Source organism: Alligator mississippiensis, chromosome 5 (genome assembly GCF_030867095.1).
Source record: "Alligator mississippiensis isolate rAllMis1 chromosome 5, rAllMis1, whole genome shotgun sequence".
NCBI classification, from domain to species: Eukaryota; Metazoa; Chordata; order Crocodylia; family Alligatoridae; genus Alligator; species Alligator mississippiensis.
Genome location: NC_081828.1, coordinates 210,212,432 through 210,229,138, shown reverse-complemented (window position 1 = coordinate 210,229,138; position 16,707 = coordinate 210,212,432). Strand labels below are relative to the sequence as shown.

The 16,707-nt window shown below is 48.9% G+C and overlaps 1 protein-coding gene across 1 annotated transcript; it reads right to left on the bottom strand.

Annotated features, from left to right (window-relative positions):
- Positions 1–2: 2 nt before the first annotated feature.
- On the bottom strand, positions 3–14,728 carry ACAA1 (acetyl-CoA acyltransferase 1). Its single transcript, XM_014609029.3, has 12 exons — positions 14,538–14,728; positions 14,313–14,406; positions 14,154–14,211; positions 11,579–11,658; positions 11,211–11,253; positions 9,107–9,205; positions 7,666–7,746; positions 5,503–5,693; positions 5,182–5,361; positions 4,045–4,100; positions 2,784–2,929; positions 3–2,144 (listed from the first exon to the last, which is right to left on the bottom strand). The coding sequence occupies exons 1-12, from the start codon at positions 14,700–14,702 to the stop codon at positions 2,069–2,071; spliced, it is 1,269 nt and encodes a 422-aa protein (XP_014464515.3). The 5' UTR covers positions 14,703–14,728; the 3' UTR covers positions 3–2,068.
- Positions 14,729–16,707: the final 1,979 nt, after the last annotated feature.

Genomic DNA, 16,707 nt, shown 5'->3' with positions numbered 1-16,707 from the left:
CACTGAGTCCATATTCTTTATCATCTTATATAAAAGTCAATGGAATTAGGTGTCAAAAACCCCTGGGGCACCTTTGTAAAATGCCACCCTAAGTTAACAGACTATTAATTACCTGCAACCTGGGATTCCCCATTTGGGCTAGAAGAAGCCTTTAATTCTCTCAATTTTTATCTATTGGCAGCCTCACGAATTCAGACTTCAAGTTGATCTTTGAAGTGCAACAATATTTCAGCCTTGCCACCCTTTTCCCCCCACAGCAGTGTATGGACAGGAAGAGGAGAGAAATATTGAAGTCTGTGCAATGCACCTGAGTTGAGACAGATTTGTTCAAGCAGTGAGAGCCCCACTGCTCTGACAAAACATGGGCCCACGATTTTTACATCACCCAGATCAACAGTCAAATTTGACAGGGATGGGAAATGCAGCTTCCTTGACCCCATAAATTAGACACCTCCTTGAAGTTACCCCCCATCATAATTCCTGGGTCTCCAGCAGACTGCTTCTGTTCTATTTGAATACTTTATCCTGATTAGCAGGAAGGTGCAAATATCAAGAATTCAGCCTACTGGTGAGCATTTTTTAAACAATGCAACATTATCTAAATACCATTGATTTAAACATTTCTAAACATCCTAGACCAGGAATTGGCAACCTTTTGCTGCTGCAAGCTGCTGCTTGCCATGCAGCCCTCACATTGTAGGTTGTAAATCCCCACACACACCATCAGATGTTGTGAAGACGATACACAAGAGAGGCAACAGGACTAGCCTCTGCTGCCCTGGTGGCAACAGCTGCTGGCAATGCCTTCTCTGCTGCTTCAGCTGGAGGATGCCACCAATTCCCCTGAACTGTCATGGCCTGGATCCCATCTCTTCTTAGGCTGGATCCCGCCTGCAAGCTGCCCTAGACAGTAAGCCTGCTTGCTTTTAATGGTTACCAGCACTGAGCGGGCTTTCCACCCTTGAAAGGTAGTTTACGAGGGAGAGAGTTTTAGAGGGCCAGAGGCATGTGGCTGTATTGGTACTGGAACATTGTGCGAGTTACTGATACTTGGCCATTGCTAACAGCAAATAAGGAATGTACTGAAATGACCTCTGTACTAGGATAATTAGAGACAAGGCGGGTTTACGTTTACTGTTAATTCAGGGGAAAAGCTGATTTTAGAGGTCACCCAACAAGCTACAATTAAACAGAAATGCAGCAAAGGATGGGAATGATCGGCCTCTAGCTTAAAATTCCCAGTTTCTAGCAGCCGCTGAAGCCTTTCCCTAACCTCTCCCTCCTCCAACCCCTCATAATTTTCATTTTTAAGAGGCCCCTCACTGTGAGGAGATAAACTCCCATCAAGTTTCTCCCATCCAGTCCAAGTTGTTTCACAACAGCTAGGTAGAAAACCATGATTTTTTGGTGGAACCCATGGCCAGTCTGGCACTCAAACCATCCACACACTCAGTAAAGAGGAGCAACAGCTTGGATGCACTGGGGCCAGCTGGTGGTGAATTACTCACATTTAACCATTTTAAATACAGAATTTGCACTGGGCTCTGACAAAACAATGCCCCCCCCCGGGGTTCTTCACAACTTAATCAGTTCAATAAAAATAGGTATAAATCATCTGGAAAAAGTTGTCCACATGCACCAGCATTTTGATTTTACCTTACAAGAGCCCAGACTTTTTCTGTAACAAGAAGTAAAGACCCCTGTGAACTCAAGCTTTCTGAATTGCAGCCTGATCCCTCAGTTCCATGCCAGTGATTTTATACAACTAGCAGGATGCTAGTATATCAGGGCCTGTATCTGTGAAATCAAAGTGAATTTGTCTGAGCTCACTGCCATGAGATCTTCACTTGGAAGCAGCCACCAGGCCCATCTCTTTCGCTCTGCAACCCCCACACCCTGGATCACAACGGTCCTTGCCTGTATTAGTTCCACTATTTGATAATTAGTGCCTGCAATCAGTAGTTCTATTATGTACATTCCTGATCCAGTTTTATGTTTTTAGTGCAAATGATTCACTATCACTGGAGAAAGAAGAATTAGAACCGCCTTGTTTTTGTGTAGCTGGAATTTAGTTGCCTGGGTACTCAAACACTGCAGCAGCTCCCATACCGGTTCCAATGCACATGGACACCACACCGTATGCTCTGGAACAGAACAAAGGAGTTAAATCGTTAGAAAAACAGCTCCAGTTCTAAACCGGCCAAGAAGAAAAATGTCAGAGGAGATAAACTGGAGCTACCCATGGTTCTTTCAGACGGCCACAAGGCACAAGAGCTGATACAGGAGCAGTCATTCCTTCCCGTGTCCTAAGCCAGGGATGGCCAACAAGAGGGTCTGAGATAGGGCAATTCTGCCTTGGTTCAGGTTATCACAGCAAGGAAGCAGTCTTTGCTGTGGTAAAGGGGGATCAGGTTAGCGCAAAATATTCTCAGCAGGCTGCCCTCCTTCCTGAAGAAGGCTAAGCTACTGTCTCCTCCAGGTCAATGTTGAGACTCTTCTGCTGCCATCCAGGCTTTGTGGAAAAACAAGCTCTATGGAAATCTGCCAAGATGCTACATTCAAGTGTTTCTGCCTCTGCTGAAGAGATCCAAATTGCTCTTACCCAACTCACTGAGCAGTTTGCAACCTGCCAGCCCCTCCTCTCCATTGCGCTATTCGAGAGGCACAAAAAACATCCCATTTCTTAGAACAGGGTGTATCAAAGGCTCCGTGTTGCCACACCACAGAGGCAAACAGGCAGCTACTCTGAGGCAGGGGGGCACTTACAGGTCTTTAACACTCACCTTTTCCCCCTGCGCTTCAATTCATTAAGCAAAGTGACAACTTGACGAGCTCCAGTGCAGCCCACAGGGTGTCCCAGTGCGATTGCTCCTCCAAGGGGGTTCACCTTCTCCATTGGGATGCCCAGTTTCTCAACACAGTATACAGCCTAGGAAGATAAGTTGAGAATACCCCTGTGAAAACACTGGCCTGCACATCAGCTCCTTCAGCATCTATCCCACAATGGAGAGCAAAGAGGATTGCAAAAATACTGGGAGTCCCAAGTCTTTATAGTTAGTGGAATACAAGCCAGCCAACCAAACACATACCTCCTGCAGGCCTGTTGGCTTCAGGGAGTTTGGACCAAGGGTGAATTTAGCCCCAAACACCCACTTTAAAGGAAAACACAGGGCATTCTGATTCACTACTTCAAATAAGCATTAAGCCTCCCCCCCAAAAAACACCACCACTGGGTTAGTAACTGCACCTGTACAATTTGTGTATTGTTAGGTAGTAGGCCTATCCTTAGCAACACCCATAAATCGCCATGGAAGGCAGGGGAACTAGACTGCCCATGCAGAGCCAGCTGAGAGCTATGCCAGGCTGATATACTGTAAACAGGCAATCAGTTGCAACTACAGAGACTGTAACAGCAAGTAAATCTGGCTGGTTTCTAGAGCAGGTCTCCTGTCTTCAGCTCTCAAAAGGGAAGTGTCTGGGCAGATTCTCATCCTGAACCCTTGTTATGAAACAGCGGGAAGATGACAAGTTTACGAAGACACCCTACTAATGCTGGCGATACTCAGCATGCCTTACAGAACTGAGCAAACCAGCACGCAGCAATGTAACAAAACCCACAAGGAAAGGATTGAGCTCTGCTGTTCACTGGACAGATTGTTTTGAGTTTCCTTATCTGTTGTATGTCATGTCATGCTAATGAAGTTCCTGCGCTGTCTTTCCCATTGAATAGAAAGATGTGTAGTTAGCCAGGTGAACGTTTGTGCCATATCTATCTATCTGTCCGCTTTGGTTAGTCTCTATCTAGAAGGTGCAAATCTACCCTGCTTTCTATTGAATAGGGAAGCCTTAGTCATAGAAGACTTCACCACAGCATCTGCAGTTAAACCTTTGTGGAAGAAAGGGGAAAATGGTTTGTATGCATTATCAAAATTCAACTGGGCCTCTCCTACTTGAGGCAAATGGAAATCTATTACATGCAGAGATATATCCAGCACGGATTGTGCCGAGTCACCAAGCCACACAAGTTAAATAGGACATACTCACCTGACTAGCAAAGGCTTCATTGATTTCATATATGTCAATATCATTGATAGTCAAACCTGTATATTAAACAGATCAGAAAAAGGGATTTTATTATTCCCATGATTAAATGCTGCCTGAAAGATGATCACTCATAAATAGGACTCTAAATGAAATATACTGCTATTCCCTCCAAGGAAAGGAGGAGACACCTGGGTTATTGCAGCATAATTTGCTATCAGAGATCATAAAACTTCAAATTCAGTGGCAGGTTGTGTAATGAAGTATTGCTAAACAAGACTCCCTTTACCCTGCCTTCACAGATGTTAAAGATCTCAGGGAATTTACAGAGATCAAAAGAATTGTTGCTGAACACACAACTATAGTGGTGCTAGACAGATTAGACATTTGTGGCATTGTCACAACCATGAAGTTCTGTAACCGGGGTCACAGGGTTGTTACTGTTATCCAATTCCATTGGCAAACATGTATTTTCATGTTTGAAAATACACGTGTATGTTCCCAGTTACAGCATACACAGTTACCATGCTGAACTGGCCTACTGTGGAGAAGTTAAAATGCTGGTCTAACCAGTGTGTGATCCCAGGCAGAAACATCTCATTGCCATTCATGAGAACACAGTATTAGCAAATCAGGTACAAGTCACTGGCCCCTCTATGCTGTACACATACTGCGCCAGCAGTGGTGTGCTCAGGCAGACCATACCACTTTAAGCACCCTTCATGTCCAGCTGAAAACATCACAGCTTCATTTGCATGTACTAATTAGCACTGCTGAAAAGCCAGTAAGCCCTCCCAAGGTGGGGCACCTCTTTTGGAGGTGGTGCCTGGGGAAGGGCACAGCGTCCTCGAGGGCAAGTCTGCATCACAGATGTTTCCTTACCAGCCCTTTGTTGGAACTGCACAGGGATTCAGTGCAAGCTTTTGGGAAAGCCAATGCAATACGAGTGAACTGGGCATTAAAATAATGCTAGGCGAGGCTTCTTTGAAGGCTCCAAATGCCCTGTGAGTACTCCTACTGCTGACTGCACTCCACAAACTCTGCATCTGAAGGAATAAACTTTATTTCTATGACCACAAGACCTAGACCCCCCAACTGTGCCACACTGCACAAAACAGAACAAATCCCATGGCTCCTTACCAGCCTTCTCCAAAGCTATTGGGATGGCATAGGCAGGCCCTATGCCCATGACCTCCGGCGGGACTCCAACCACTGCAAAGGATTTCAGCACTCCTAGAACTGGAAGGCCTAACTCTGCTGCTTTGGAGCGTTTCGCCAGTAGAATTGCAGCAGCTCCATCGCTGACCTGGCTGGAGTTACCTGTTAGGAAAGTCACCAATATCATCACTTCAGCCTGGTCAAACCTGGTTACCAGCACCGCAAATGGGCTGGGAGAGCAGCTCACATTACCCACCACCAGGTCTTTAATTAAAAAACTCTCGATATACTGAGAGGCTTTACCTGCTGTTGTGGTGCCATTCTTCTTGAAGGCAGGCTTCAGTTTGGCCAAGGCTTCCAGTGTGGTGCTAGGCCTGATCCCTTCATCTTGGTACACAGTGATTGTTTTCTCGTTGCCCTTGTCATCTGTAATAGTAGTCGTCACTGGCACAATCTCAGCTTTAAACAGTCCCATCTGCTGAGCTCTGGCCGCTCTATCAAAATAAAAGTTACGGAGGGTTGAAATAGTCTAAGATGACCACGGTGAGTTCAAAGCATGGCTTGTAAAGAGACTGGTTTGCAGATCCTTTGTCAAACATCCTGTAAACGGGCACAGGACTGCAAATGGTGGAATGGGCCCTGTAACAGACCTGCTGCTGTAAGTCAAAGCTTTTATCTTTGGAAGACACGAGTTCATTATGTCCCTGACTTTACTGGGACTTTTGAGTGTCTGCACTTGTGGCATTGTCACAACCATGAAGTTCTGTGGCCAAGGTCACAGGGCTGTTACTGTTATCCAAACAACAGGAAGAATAAATGAACCATAGGTCCTGAGTGTGGGACTCTCCCTCTTAATTTAAGTAGAGGCCAAATAGGCCAAGCTACACAAAGGTGGATATTTTTCCTTGCTAGTTAGTAAAGAAGGGGTCAAGTTCCTCCCTCTCTCTCTGCAGTGTGAAGACACAAAGGTCAGCCTGTCTTTGTTGGGAGGCAGCCCGTTGGCACAATGCACTAGCACTCAAATGTCAGTTTTTATCCAGAAAGGATTCCAGGAACATTACATAGTTTCATAAGGCATCTCCACAGGAGCCACTTCACTTAGCTCCAAACCCCAGTCAGAGAGGGGTCTGGGAGCTATATGCCAACAGAGAAACATTAGCAGCTTGGGACATGCAACAAATACCCTCTTCAGCAGAAATCACCAGGTGATTTGAGGCAGAATACAATCAGCCATTTAGAATCTGACCACAGCGCTAGGCCTGGGGTCTCCCACACCTACAAAGGATTTGGGACCCTTATTTTTTTTCTAACTCAAGAGCTGGCATCCCTGGCAGCGTGGTAGCCCCGTTACACTGGTTTGGAGGAATGGGACAATCTACTAATAAGCGACTATTAAAAGTTGTCCATATATAACCACATTGCTTTAAGCTTTTGTTAGGAAAGTGAAATGAAAGTGTTGAATAGTCCAGGTAAAGGAAAGATGAGAACAAAATGCTGAAGGGTGAATCTGCAGATCCCCATGACTAAGGTCAGAGAACTACCCTCTTCCTCGGGTGAGAGGTGAGGCTTGTGTACACACAGCCTTACGATTTATCAGTGCAAGGCCAGCAAGAAAGGCTGGCATGCTGAGTTCTCTCGGAGAGGGGCCAGAATCTAAAGGTTAACTGGTGTATGCAGTAGCTTCCTGTATCAGATAAGCAACTGGACCAGGACCACACCTGACCAGACTATTTCTGAAACTAAATTTAACTCTTTAGCCCAAATGGCTCTAGTAAATCCAGAGTCAGCAGCAGACTGCCCACTAGTATGACACTACTGAGATTCCAGGTAGCAATTGGCACCGATTTATTCTAAGGAACAGACAAGTTTGGGAGAGTGCTAGGTTCATTTGGCACAAGATATCACAACAACGGCCATGAACAATACTGTACTTTACAGCAGCCCCTGCATGTTTCCCCCAGAAAAGTCTGCCTCTGCCTCAGCCTTCCACTTCAGTCCAGGATGGTATCAGGCTGTCTAGCTAAAGCCAGCCCAAACATTCATAGAGGCTATACAAAGAGTGACATATCTGGGTAGTGATAAATACAGAAAGCCTCACTACTCATACAGATGGCATAAGCATTCTGGGGCAAGATTTCCAGTCATGTACATGGGGGTCAGATGTATTTTCCAGTGACCTCCGGAACACACCAAGTCCTCATTACTCTGTGCTGAGAACCTTTTACGCCTCCCTCTCTACACATTGCTGGCATTTGAAAGGACACTTTTTAAACTTATTTTATGTATTACATTGATATGCCACCCTCCCCAGAAAAGGCTCAGGGCAGCCTTGTAGCTTAAAATGAAGCTTTCAACATGAAACAAAACTTCTGGGATGGAGGAATTTCCTCTTAAGCGGGTAATTTAATATGCTTAATTAAAACTAAACTTTATTCCCTTAGCACAAAAGAAAAGGGCTGTATTTACTTTTGCTGGGAAGCCAAGGCAAAGGCATCTTGCTTCTCTCGGGAGATTCCAAACTGTTCTGCCACATTTTCCGAGGTTATTCTGTAGGAAAACAATACTGCCATCACCAAGAGTGCTCCAAAGGGATGGGAACTGATCTTCATGCTAACACAACGAAGACCCAAGTTTCTCCTCCGCCTCGCACAAGCCAGCTGCCACCATAACAAGTGCACAAACTCAAGGCATGGTTCTAGAAATCAGCTGCTCACAGCAGTCTGCTTGAGGTGATTACCGTGTTTACCTGAATCCAAGATGAGGTGTCCTCTTCTCACCCCACCATCAGCATGGGGAAAAAATACTGGTCTTGGACTTGGGGCTGAAGTCAGAGCTGAGCTGCCACTTGCCCCGGGCCAGGATGGCTTCTTTGGTGTGGGAGGGGACTTGCAGCTGGGGAAGCATGGGGGAGACCACTGGCTGGGGTTGGAGTGGAAGGGGAAAACTGGGGGGAGACTCATGTGTGCAGCTCAGAGGGCACAGGTGAGACCACACAGCCTGCCTCCTTCCCCTGATTATCTTCTGCTTCAGCTCCAGTTTCTCCAGCCCCAGCGCAGCCCAGCCTAAAGCTGCTGCCGCTGCTGCTGATTGTCCCAGAGCTGCAGGAGAAGGTACGTGGCACAGGACAGGTGTGGTAACGCAGGCACAGGGGCAGCCAGCAGTGGTTAGGCACACACACAAAAGGGCAAGGGGCAGGCAAGGGTCTGGCCCTTCACCCCTCACTACTGCTTTCCCCACTGCAGCAGTGGAAGAGACAAATTTAAGACAACCTTCCACTAAACCTTTTTGTCTGGCAGGCCAGACTGGCAGCACCTGGTCCATCCATGGGCTGGTATTCCCAATCTGGTGCCCGCGCAGGCAAAACAGGTACCCCATTTGGCTGTATGGAAGGGGGCATGGGCAGGCGAGCCTCAACACAGCCCCACAGGGGAAAGGAACTTGATCCAGCGCCGCAAGAAGGGAAGGGGATGCAGCTTGGCCCTGTTGGGGGGGAGGTCCCAACTGGGCCCTGATCCAGCCCAGCCCCAACCAGCTGCACAGGCCTTGGGAACTTGGCAGTGTTGGGGAGTGTGGTTGTATTAATGGTCACCACTCCCCTGCAGTCAAATTTCCATACCTCATGAGAAGCCCCGTGGGCTAGATGCGATAGCTCCATGGCCTGCATTTGCCCTGCAGGGTGGAGGTTGAGCACCCCTGAACTAAACAGATTTTGTACGTGGAAAATTAAAACACGTTTATAATTTTCCATGTACAGAACCTAATTATTGGGAGGTGGTCATCTTAAATTCAAAACCATCGTGGATTTGGGTAAATACAATACTTTCAGTTTTTAAACAAAATACTGACCTTACAGAGGCAGGGTTAAGAAAATACCTTTAATTCTAGTAGAAGTGAAGAAGATACTCACCCCATAGGAATAAGGCAAGCTCTGGTTTTACTGTTGTCCGCCACACGAGAAGTAATGTCACCAGGATTACTCATATCCCTAAGAGACATTGTTTCCATTCTAGACAGGAAAAAAAATGTTTGAATCTAGGTGTCATTCACCTTTGACTTAGTTTTGCAAAAGCTCCTTAATTATATCAAGAAAAAAGCTCAAATTCCTAACCAAATTGTACCGTAAGGAAGAAACACAATTGGTTACTGTACAACTTACACTCAGCCTGTTTTTAAAACAAACAATCTAAGTAGAAACAAGAAATGAAGCCAGATCACTGCAGAATAAACAGTCCTGTTTTTCTAGGGTGGGATATCAGTTTCAACAGTTCAATTCTCATGTTTTTACAATGTGGGTAGAAGTTACTGACTATTCTGGGAGTCCTTTTCTCCTGTAAACACAGTGGGGAAGCAAAGGTTTCTGGATAGGAGTTTCCACCAATAGAATATTACCAAGAGCAATGAACGTACATGTGCTGCAGCTTATTTGAATTTGCTGTGTTTGCTGGCAGAAGGGGAAGGAATTGTGTGTTTTTTGGGACAGCCCCTGTAGGAGAGGGGGTATGAGACTGGGTGTGATATTGGGACGGAGAGTGGAACTGGGTGGGAAGAGGCATTTTGTTTTGTTTTAATACCTACATGCAAATTGGAGTTGGGAACAGATGGAACTAGCTAGAGGGTCTGCTCTTATGGGTGATGGGCAGAGAAGCAGCAGTGTGGGGGGACGAGGAACAGGAAGGAGGAGTTTCTAGTTTTGGAGTATTCTTTGGGGAGTCTACTGTTGTTTCTTATCTGTGGGTTGTTTGTCATTTATTGTAAACTGCCCCCAGCCTTTTCTTGATAAGGTGTGATATAAATTCAAATAATAATAATAATAATAACAACAACAGCAGCAGCAACAATAGAGCTAGAAGTCTGACTAGCCAAGAGTTAAGCAAGCCCCTACAGAGAGCATTCAAGCAAGTAACACCATGTGTCTGGTGTTGCACAACCTGAGCAAGGAAGTCAGGGTTCCCAGATGCTGCAACATTTAGGCTGGAAACAAATTAACAGCTTCAAAACTGTGGGTAAAGGTACTGCATAAGCAGACTAGATGACACCAAATTATGTAAAAGCCAACCAGAAACTGCAAACCAAGAGATTTCTCACTGATCACCATACTGATTTCAAAGAGCAACCCAGGCCAGGCTTGAAATTTGGGGGAAATTAAAAAAAAAAAAAAAAAATCCAACAACAAAACCGAAACAAAAACACTTCGATCGTGCAAGTTTGCTTCTGCGTAATTCAGATTCTTCTGAAATGCATTATCTCCGGGTTCATGTCATCATTGCTACTTATACAGAGAAGCAATGCATTTTATACTACAATATATTCAATTGCAAATCCTATTAATAATCATCATCAGTAACTGGTGAAGCTCCATGAATGAATTCAGCTGTGTTTATCTTTCCAGAAATAAATACCTCCTCCACTTCTATAAGACACACCGATTAGTATGGATGTGATGATCATCTCAGCACCTGACAAAACTGGAATTTGAGACCAACACCAGCTAATGAAATGGCTTGTAAACGGCCATTTGCAAATGGCACTCTTGCTATTAGATATCCGTACACAAAAAACAGGCTCTACAGGTGGCATGTCAGAGGCCTAATATATTCTTTAAAAAGGGTCTGTAATGATGGGATGCCTAACTAGGACCATTCCCCAGTTTCCCACTGCTTCATGAAACTCCAGGAGAAATCACAATGGCCTACAATTGCTAGAGAACATTGGGGATATGGAGACACTTCAAAAGAATATGATTTTCAGAGGATGTGTATTCAGGCTTCTGAAACATTCAGACCTTTTTAAAGCATATGCTTTAGGCACACAAAGGTGTCTTCTCATTTGGATTCAGGTTTCAAATCTCACATGCTCAGTTCACTGATTTGTAAAGTGATGACAGCATCCAAATCAAGGGAATGCTGAAGTGTATCAGTAAAGGTCTTTAAGATCCTAACATGAAAGATGCTAGAGCAGCAAAATACTACTAAAGGCTAAAGGAGTAAATATCTGCATAGAAATACTCTTACCCACATGCCAAGCCAATGTCATAGGACCCGTTTCTGATGCCGCCTGCAACAAAGATACTTTGTCAATATTTTTACCATCGCCTAGAGTTCAATGACATCTAGTAGGAGGACCGTGTAAATCTGCCCTGGTGTAAGCCAAATCATTTTTTAAATGGATTTTCAGATAAGACAGTTTCAGCCCTTCCATCTCACTACCATTTCTACAGAAATGAAGTGACAGGATTTTCACAAAAGGCTTTTAGGTTTGAAGGCTACAACCAGTCTGGCATAGGCAAGTATTGAATACTTATAATCTCATCCCTAATTCTGTCTTTTACAACTGTGAGAGGCTGACTGCAACAGGGAAGATTGATATCTTGCATGCTTACCAGCTATATTGATCACAGCTTGCAGTCCAGAGGAACACTGTCTGTTGACACACGATAAAGGTACAGTCTCCGGGATGCCACTACAGCAAAACAAAGACAGGGTCAGTCGAAGACCTCATACACTCAACAATACAACTGAAGAGAAAACTCATCCCTTATATTTGCTCTTGAACAAAACGTGCTAAAGACAAACCCATCTATGGCAGGGTCTGCTCTGCTGCATTTTGTCCTAGGCCAACAGCAGCGAAAGCTGTCTCCAGACCAGATCGGTAACTGGAATCAACCTGCCAGACCCGACTCCGTTAAAGCTGGAAATCGGTCTCCTTGGAACAGCTGTTCTTTGCAAGAGTGTCAGGCAGCCCCATCCCATTTGTCAAGATTTTGGGCTAAACGAGGTCACACGCCATACTGAGGGGGCAAAATGGCATTGTAAAAATTCAGAAGGACGTGACAGTCACTGATGGTTTGCAACTTGTGTGGTTGCCTTCACTGGCTCATGAGTAGTTGAACACAAGACAAATCAGTCGAGGGGACATAACTTGATAATAAAACCTGGCCACCCTAGTGCTTAGGATTGGAAGGGACCTAAAAAGATCATCAGGTCCAACCTCCTGCTCTAGGCAGGAATGAGTGCTGGGGTCATAACACCCCAGCCAAATATCTGTCCAGCCTCCTCTTGAAGACCCCCACGGTAGGAGAGAACACCACCTCCCTTGGGAGCCCGTTCCAGAGCCTGGCAGCCCTAACCGTGAACTAATGTCTCCCGAGGTCCAGCCTCAACCTGCTCTCTAACAAGTGGTGGCCGTTACTCCTAGTAACCCCAGGTAGCGCCTGAGGGAACAGAGCCTCACCCAATTTCTGCTGGTCCCACCAGTGAGTTTGTAAATGGCCACCAGATCCCCTCTCAGGCTTCTCTCGTGAAGGATGAATAGATTCAGGCCCTCTCTTCATAGGGCCTCCCCGCTGCCCCTTGACCATGCGGGTGGCCCTCCTCTGGACCCTCTCAATGCTGGCCACATCCCTCTTGAAGTGCAGTGCCCAGAACTGGATGCAGTACTCCAACTGTGGCCTGACCAATGCCAGAGTGGGAGGATCACCTCCCTGGACCTGCTTGTGGTGCATCTGTAGATGCACAAGGTGCAGTTTGCCTTCTTGACCGCTTCCTCGCATTGGCAGGTCATGTCCATCCTGGAGTCAACAATGACTCCAAGATCCCTTTCTGCCACCGTGTTGACAAGAAGGGAGTTCCCCAGCCTATAGGTGTGTTGCTGCTTCCTTCTCCCTAGATGCAGCACCTTGCACTTGTCTGCATTGACTTCCATCCTATTCTTATCCACCCACCTCTGTAACCTATCTACATCTAGCTGGTTTCTGTCCCTCCCCTCCAGCGTGCCCACCTTGCCCCACAACTTGGTGTCATCAGCGAATTTGGATGGCGTGCTTTCCACGCCCACATCCAGATCTCTGATGAAGATGTTGAACAGTGCAGGCCCGAGGACCGAGCCCTGGGGGACCCTACTGCTCACATCCCTCCAGGTTGAAAATGACCCGTCCACCACCAACCTCTCCAGTGTTCAGGGACATGGGCCGCCAATGACTTGCTGTACCTGTTGTTTGTGCTGCGCTGCAAGTCTCTGGAGTGTGAAGTCACTTGTTTTGTGACTGAACAGACCCAGCACAAAGGGCAGCAGTGAAACTGTCTTATTAAAAGGATCTCAACTCTGACTTAAAGGGAAATGTGCCGGGAGAAAGCGTCCAGGACTTCGGTCCCTCTGCTAGCACCGTTGTATTAGAGCACCAGGCACTGCACCAAGCAGAGCTGCCAATCGCATCCGACTCAGTGAGAGCGCCCGGACGTGCCAGCGCAGCCGGACGTGGGAACGACGTGAAGACCCCCCAAGTCCCCAAGCCACCTCTTTCCCTTCCTTCTCTCCAAGCTTTCTCTAGCTGAGAAGACAACACCCAATAACGTAATACAATACATTCATAACGCATTACATAACTATTTCACATACAGGTACCCCTCGCTTAATGTCGTAGTGACGTTCTTGAAAAATGCGACTTTAAATGAAACGATGTTCAGCGAATCTAATTATGTCACAGCAGCTACCTAATAGCAGGCGGCGGCCAAACAACGTCATAGCCGAACGCTGCGCGACTTTAAATGATCAATAGAAGAGCGACGTAATAATGAAATAACGTTAACCGGGACAAAGTTAAGCGAGGAGTACCCGTAACTGTACTAATGTACACGTGAGCAAGGAGGCTGGAGCGTTACGAAAGCTTATTCCTCTCCGAACCAGTTAGTCTCTAAGGTGCCACCCGCCCTGCCTTCTGCCGAAGGCGTGAGAAGAAAATCGCTACTGAAGAGAACGAATTACAGCTAAGGACGTATCGTCCCTTCCTAAAACGGAGAGAAAAGGCGCAGAACAAGGGAGGTGAACAGACCCCGCGGCCTTGGGATCAGGAGTCACACATTAACTTCCACCCAAAGAGCAGCCAGGACGGCGTCTCGACCCTTGACCCCGTCCCCCGGGCGGGCGGGCGGGCGCCCAAAACGCGGGACACGGCTCACCTCAGAAACTGCGCGATCCTCGCCACGTTGGCCCCCGCGCCCGGCTGCAGCACGTTGCCTGCGAGCAAACACAGCGCGGCCGCCCGTTAGTGCAGCCCCCGCCCGCCCCGCCCGGGGACCGATCAGCTCTCCCCGGGCCCTGGGGGGGAAGGGACTCACCCACGCAGATGTCCCCCAGCGTGTCGGGGCTCAGGCGCACGTCGCGCAGCACGGCCGTCATCGCGGCGCACAGCAGCTCGTCTGGGGTCGTGTGCTGGGAGGGGGGCGCTGCTCAGAGCGGCCTGCCCCCCACCCCGCTATGGGGGGCACAGGGGAAGGGGGCTCCCCTCCCCCTCAGCACCCCCCTGCCCCTCCCCCCCTCAGCACCCCGCCGGGCCGCGCTACCTGGAAGCCGCCGCGGCGGGCGCGGGCGATGGGGGTGCGCCGCCCGTGCACCACCACCACGTCCTCGGCCCCTGGGCCGCGGCTGGAGCAGGGGGCGGGCGCCGGGGCCGCGGCCCAGGAGCCGCCGCCGGACACGTGGCCCAAAACCACCCGCACCCGCCGCATCCCGCGCTCGTCGCCCGGCCCGGCCGCCATCGCCATAGAGCTCCGCCCTTCCGGCTAGAGCGGCCCCGCCTGGCACTATAGAGCGCCGCCCGCCCGGCTAGAGCGGCCTCGCCTGGCACTATAGAGCGCCGCCCGCCCGGCTAGAGCGGCCTCGCCTGCCACGATAGAGCTCCACCCATCCGGCTAGAGCGGCCTTGCCTGGCACTATAGAGCACCGCCCGCCCAGCTAGAAAGGCCCCGCCCGCTCGTTCGCATAAAGATGGCGCCCCAAGGGAACGCGGAGACTGTTGGGAGGCGGCAGGCCCACCATGCACCGCGCTGCACCGCGCTCTGCCGCTGTGCATGCCGGGGCTTGTAGTTCTGTCGCTCCCCTGTAGGACAGGGGAGGTTGCCTGCTCGCCTGGCAGGTGCAGCCTGGGGTGTCAGGAGAATGTCTCCCACTAGGAGGGCGGGGAAGCGCTGGATCAGGCTGCACAGCCGGGGGGTGCATGCTCCATCCTTGGAGGTTTTCAAGACACGGGTAGACAAAGCCAGGGCTGCAATGCTCTAGTTGGGGCTGGTCCTGCTCTGAGCGGGCATTGCACCAAATGTGACTCCTGAGGTCCCTTCCCACCCTCCTCGCCTGTGATGGTGAGACTCAGCTCCTTGCCCCGTAGCTCAAGCTTCAGGCTGGTGCTTTGCTCCCCACAATTGACGACAGCGACGATCATCTGATTTCTTCTCGCCCAGATGTCCTGCACAACACGATCCTCTCTCTCCGCAAGACGGCTACCGAATCAGCGCCGTGCCCGAGGGGCGTCGAGCAGCTCCCCCGCGGTGCCGCGCCGCGGATGCTCGGCAAAGAGGCTCGGTGCCACGACCCTGCCACCGGGCAGCCTTTGCTCCCTTCTGATCGAGGCGTGCAGCCAGGTGGCGAGACGTGTCGCCCAAAACCACCGCTTCTGAGGCACGGCGGGACTGCACTTTGCAAGGCGGTTGGAGCTGCTCAGTACTGTCTTACAAAGGGGGAGCGCATTTCTTTTGTTAATCGAGACTCTTCTACCCACCTTGAGTTGAAATGAACTCGCACTGTGGCATCAATGCCCAGCCCAGGAATCTTATCCCATTCATCGTCACATGCTATCGCCGCGGAGCAATAGGTCTCAGTCCTGGGAGCGGAGGATAAACTGGAGAACTAGGAGGGTCCCCGTGGAAATATTTACTCTGTGTGCTTGTTGTCCCATTTGCTGTTAGGATTTAAGCTGCACAGGTCATGAAGACCTTGATACAAACGCCTTGGGGAATACACACCCACCCCTGTTGAGGTACAATCTCCATTACTTCCAAGTAGCAATAGCACTTGCCAAGAAGCCGCCACAACCTAAAGCTGATTTATGCCTCAATCATGGAAAGACTTAGCGTGCATTAGCCTATGATTTTTGCTCAGGAAAGCAGTCCCATGAAAGTGCACAGGGCCACTAGCCTGAACGGGTCACTTGTGCATATGGCCCGCGTTCACAACTGAGGCTTCAACATGTCTGAAGTCTGACGTTCCTCTCACAACGGAGGCCTGGATTCCCTCGTGGGCAAAGCTCTGCTCCTTGCAACACAACAGCAAGGCAAGCAGGCAGAGCTGCTCCAGCTCAGGCTGTCTATGGCTCTGCAGACAAGAGCTTCCCCACTCCCCTCCCACCTACCCATCCTCAGCCCCTCAGACCAACGTCCCCTGAACAGGGGGATGCTCATCCAGAAAGTCAGGGGCAGAGCACTGCAACGCAGCTGGAATAGGAAGCTATCGTAGCCTAGTTCAGGGAACTCAGCTCCTGGCCCTCAGCTTCGTATCGTCCAACCTGGAGGGCTCCCCACAGGTCCAAAAATTTGGCTGTGGGTGAGTGGTGGCAGTGTTAATTGCTGCTCCCCCAGCACCAAATTTCCAGGCGTATGGGAAACCGTATGGGCAGACAGGGTGGGCCTGCAAGCTAGATCAGGTACTTGGGGTCAGGGCAGTGCAGCGCCTGATCCGAGC

What these genes read in the sequence shown, in the direction of transcription:
- ACAA1 (XM_014609029.3), bottom strand. Translation starts at nt 14,702, where the DNA reads ATGCGGCGGGTGCGGGTGGTTTTGGGCCACGTGTCCGGCGGCGGCTCC. An exon ending in CCCGCCGCGGCGGCTTCCAG is followed by an intron (nt 14,407 to 14,537) that starts GTAGCGCGGCCC and finishes CCCCCCTCCCAG; the next exon opens with CACACGACCCCAGACGAGCT. An exon ending in AATAGCTTTGGAGAAGGCTG is followed by an intron (nt 4,101 to 5,181) that starts GTAAGGAGCCAT and finishes TTTAATATACAG; the next exon opens with GTTTGACTATCAATGATATT.